Raw genomic sequence first — 4,508 nt, forward strand, 5'->3', positions numbered from 1 at the left:
ATCAAATTGTTGTCAAATCAGGAACAATTAAAGAGTAAGTCATCAAAATTCTGAAAATAAATTGAAATCTTTCCGAATAAGTTTCCAAACTTAAGATCAGGTAGTATATTATCAGTATAAATAGCGATACCAGTTTTAGAATATTGTTACTCAGCAATATCATCCTGTTATACATCCTTAATTCCACTTCCAGCTCAAAAATGTCTCAATTTCATCAAATAAACTTCTCATTAAATCAACAAAAATTCATAAAACAGCTCAAAAATCAAAAATTCACAATGCTTAAGGTCAATTCAATTCCAAAATCATCAAAAGCATTTGAACTTTTGTGCTTGCCATGGTTCATATCTGAAATCATCTCAATTCCTCATTTATTTGTGATCAAATTGAAAGTTAAGGAAAAATTTGATGAAAACTTTCATGAAATCTATAAAAATCAGCTGATTCAACTAGCTGCTGAGTTATCAAAGCAAATTGTGATTATTTTTGTGTCTAAAGTTGTGAAATATCATTGTAAATTTTATTGGAAAGCTAGTGGATGTGAAAACTTCTTTTCTGTTGATGTTGATAAAGGAAATGATAAAGTTGTTGGAAAATATTTACTTGGATTTTTGATAAGGGAGATTAAGAGCGGAAAATCAGGTGAGTTCAAGTGTATTTTGATAGAATTCGTCCAAAAAATGCAGCCGATATGACATAGCTTTGTGTTATCAAGCACATTGTGCTGTTTGTGCATTCAAGTTTGTTTTGAGTTCAATCAAATATTTATTTATTGACCTTTGAACTTTGTTTTGTGAACTGAATTAAATTCTCAATGAATCAAAAGTGTCTCTGAATGAGACTAGCTTTATTGACTAAATTATCACTTTATACAATATGAGTAATTCCAGGAAATTCTATAAAATATGTAGGTTGTTGCTTTTTCATTCAGAATTAAAGCTATAAATAGATTTATGACATCTTTATTACGATATTATGAATGAAATTCATATTCTTAATAGTCATAGCTAGATTTTGTAATAAAATATGATTTTAATGAGTCTAATAATTTTAACCTGAGCAATAAAGACTCCATTTAGTAGCAATTTGGAAGCTACATGAAGTCCATAATTCAATTGGAATCCATATGTATTCGAATTTGCTGATTTTGCATACTTTGCATCTTCAAATGGCACAAGTTAGCTAATCTATCTAAAACTCTGCATCAGGCTGATATCAATCTGGCATTGACAAAGTTAGACCATTCTGGACAAGGCTCAGACACTTAAAAAGTATTGCACAAAACATTAGAGTGACTGTGCCTTGGTCCTGGGTCGGATTATTGATCTTTGGACTGATTATTACTATTTTGGATTATTTAAAAAACCTCATATCTTAATTTGACAAAATTAATTTCTACTTTCCCAGGAATCCTCCGGCAATCCCAAGACAAAGACAAATTTGAACTCAAAGACATCGGGAATTTCGATGGTTGTTCCCTCCTAATGCTAGCCGTAACAGATTGCCTCACAACAGTCGTCAGAAAGCTTCTCAAATACAAATTCAACTTGGACCAGAAAGAGTTTCGAAATTTAAATGCAATGGATATTGCATGGATGAAATACACAGATTGTGTCGGCAATAAAGTAAAAAGACAAAAATACAAGAAAATAATGATGATGCTTCTTGAAGCTAATTTTAAACTACCAGGATTTCAAGTTGGATTTGAATTGAAAAAGGCACCAAATAGAATGCTTAAATTTGTAAGAGATTGTGAAAATTTCCATCAAAATAACATTGCTGATCCTCATTTAAATATTTTAAGTTAATTTGTACATAAAAATTTCTTTTGAAATATCCAATAAATCATTTTTGCATCAATCATATGTTGAAATTATGGATTATTATAATCTAGGCTAAAAACAATGCAATTATGATCGTTTAAAGCAATTAAGCTAATTAAGCTACTGAAGATGCCGAACTGAATTAGTGAAATCTTCATTTGACCTTGAATTGCTTCACTTTCTTTTCAATTTGATTTAATTAAGTTTATTGAATGTTTTATGAAAATTTTTAAACAATTTTGACCTTAACAGCTGTTGTTGCTGAAACATCAGATTAGTCATGCTAATTGGGAGCTTCTTAGCAAGTCATCGTTGTTTATTTTCATTCTTGATCTTAAGTTTCTTTGTTATTGATTCTAGCTTTGCATTATAAGGTAGTCAAGGGTATTTAGATCATTACAGAAGGGCCTGCTTGTGATATATCTCATTAGCTAAGGATATTTAGCATATGATGGGCTTCTGGTAGATCTGTATTCTAATTTACATCACCTTAATTATTTTGGCTATAATGACATGTTGACCATATCATACCTTAGCGCTAGGATGTCACGCGTGCATGATCATCATAGTTCTGTCACTTTTGGAACATATATTGCGACAGTGAGTAATTACGGCATTGTTTTATTGTAGAAGATGCCAGAGTTGATCTTCTGACTTGCTTGGTTGAAGTATTGGATGTTTCAGATCATTATTGAGTCTCTGCCAATGGTTTATTTAGTTAAATGGACATAAATGACGATTTTGATGTATCAAGGTAGTCTTATCGCTAGCCAATCCTCAATATCCAGTGCAATACTGTCTTACTGACGATAATCATCATAATTTCAAAATTCTGAACTAGATACCCAACTCTGCCTTCCCTGTCCATATCATACTGTCACAAACATTAAAAACACATCTGAGATGTATCGAGCATGTCCATAATTACAAGAATCATAAGGGACATTAACGTTCAATTTACTATGAACATCTATCATTCTATCTATGCACATATGCATCTATTATTACTAAACTTTGTAGCTAACTATAAATATCATTTTATGGCTCCTATCTTTATCGAGTCCATGACACGTAAACCACATTCTCTTCTTGGCTCTTGCTGGCTGTTGATCGTAAAAATATTTTTAAAATATAATAAAACTTCTTCACGCTTCAAATGATCCCATAAGTTTTTGAACCATAAAGAACAACTATCATCCCGCCAGCAGTTTTTTCTTCTATAATTTGAATTTATGGGCGCGTGCAATCGTAATTGGCTTTGAAAATTTTTTCTCCCTTAAAGTTTAGTTTAAAAAAAAATCAATTTTTACTGTCAAGACTTAAAATTAACAAGTCACAAGAGATCTCAATTGCCTCAAATGACCAAACGTACGTTCTTCACACGAGATGAAGTTGTCATTCATAATTCGATAGATGACATCTGGGTCATTATTAATGGGACTGTTGTTGACTTGACAAATCTTTTTCAAAAACGAATGGAATCTGATTCTGTGAATGATGTGAGTATTGAGTTTGGTGATAATTTTGGATGATGTGATGATTTTTAAGGGATAGTTTGTGAAATTTTGAGGATTTTTGAGATGATTTTTAGGTAAACTGTTAGAATTGAGAGGCCTGTGGTTTGTCTGTCATCATTGACATCGATCTATTAGGGTTGTGATGCAGCTTTGGAATGTCAGTGAGAAATTAGACTCCAAACTGCGTAGTAAATTTATTTGTCATCAACAAAGTTTTCAAATTGGAGTCAAAAATCTAAAAAATTCATCAAATCTTCTTATTTGCTTTCATATTGACTTTAATGTCTCAATTATGCATCTATATGTAGTATGGTGCAGCTCTGGTTAGGCTTAATATTTGGACTAGACACAAAATCAATTGAAAATCCTTAAAAATGCAACCCAACTCAAATCCATCCCTTACAACGTCCAAAAAATAATTTACTGACAATTTCATCTCTCACATCCCTTATCTAGTGCCTCAATCTCCTCCTTGCATATGCTGGAAAGGACCTCTCATGGTGTTTCAACGAGCAAAATTTTCCAATCTTTCGTGTCAATCAATACGGTCATACAGTTCCTATATTCCCTCCAGTCAACGAGAAAGAATCTCATGACAACGATTACTGGTGGAATGATGAAAAGAACATTATCGGACGTATCACATGTCTTGAACGTCGTTTAAGGATCATAAATACATTAACACGTAACATAATTGTGATAAATGTATGCGATGAAGACAGCATAAATGCGATAAAAGAGAAATACAAGAAGCGCTTCAATAGTAATGCTGATAATTATATTTGGCGTAAGACACATTCATCGGATACGTTAAAAAATGGTCATTTGTTTATGGACAAGACACTAACACAGAATGGAATTTTGTATCATGAACATGAAAAACTTGGATTGCCACCAGCAATTTGGCTTTTTTATAATTCCTAAATAAAGTAAAATTTCATAGTTGGATGATTTTGAGGTATTTCCTTTCATTTCACTTAACCGTCGCTTTTATGTCTCTCTCTTTTTTTTCGCTGTGTTCCTACATCGGCCGGCTGTGCGCCACTCAAAAAACAATCAAATTATCAAAAAATTCATTTCCATTTTCAGTTTAATTTAATTTATTTAGTCGTTGGAGTTGGACTTGTGGAATTTTGTAGGAGGGTTGTTGAGTCGTTTTGTCCGGTGG

At 32.2% G+C, this 4,508-nt stretch overlaps 1 protein-coding gene across 1 annotated transcript; it reads left to right on the plus strand.

Annotated features, from left to right (window-relative positions):
* Positions 1-3,181: 3,181 nt before the first annotated feature.
* LOC139095063 (cytochrome b5 domain-containing protein 1) lies at positions 3,182-4,264 on the plus strand. Its single transcript, XM_070646311.1, has 2 exons — positions 3,182-3,322; positions 3,797-4,264. The coding sequence occupies exons 1-2, from the start codon at positions 3,182-3,184 to the stop codon at positions 4,262-4,264; spliced, it is 609 nt and encodes a 202-aa protein (XP_070502412.1).
* The last annotated feature ends 244 nt before the right edge of the window (positions 4,265-4,508 follow it).

This window comes from Chironomus tepperi, unplaced genomic scaffold (genome assembly GCF_022539635.2).
Source record: "Chironomus tepperi strain 1889 unplaced genomic scaffold, CSIRO-AGI_Ctep_v1 contig_359, whole genome shotgun sequence".
Lineage (NCBI taxonomy): Eukaryota > Metazoa > Arthropoda > Insecta > Diptera > Chironomidae > Chironomus > Chironomus tepperi.

Excerpts from the sequence above, each read along its gene's own strand:
- LOC139095063 (XM_070646311.1), top strand. The coding sequence starts at position 3,182 with ATGACCAAACGTACGTTCTTCACACGAGATGAAGTTGTCATTCATAAT. Across the intron at positions 3,323-3,796 it reads AATCTGATTCTGTGAATGAT|TGCCTCAATCTCCTCCTTGC; the intron begins GTGAGTATTGAG and ends TCCCTTATCTAG.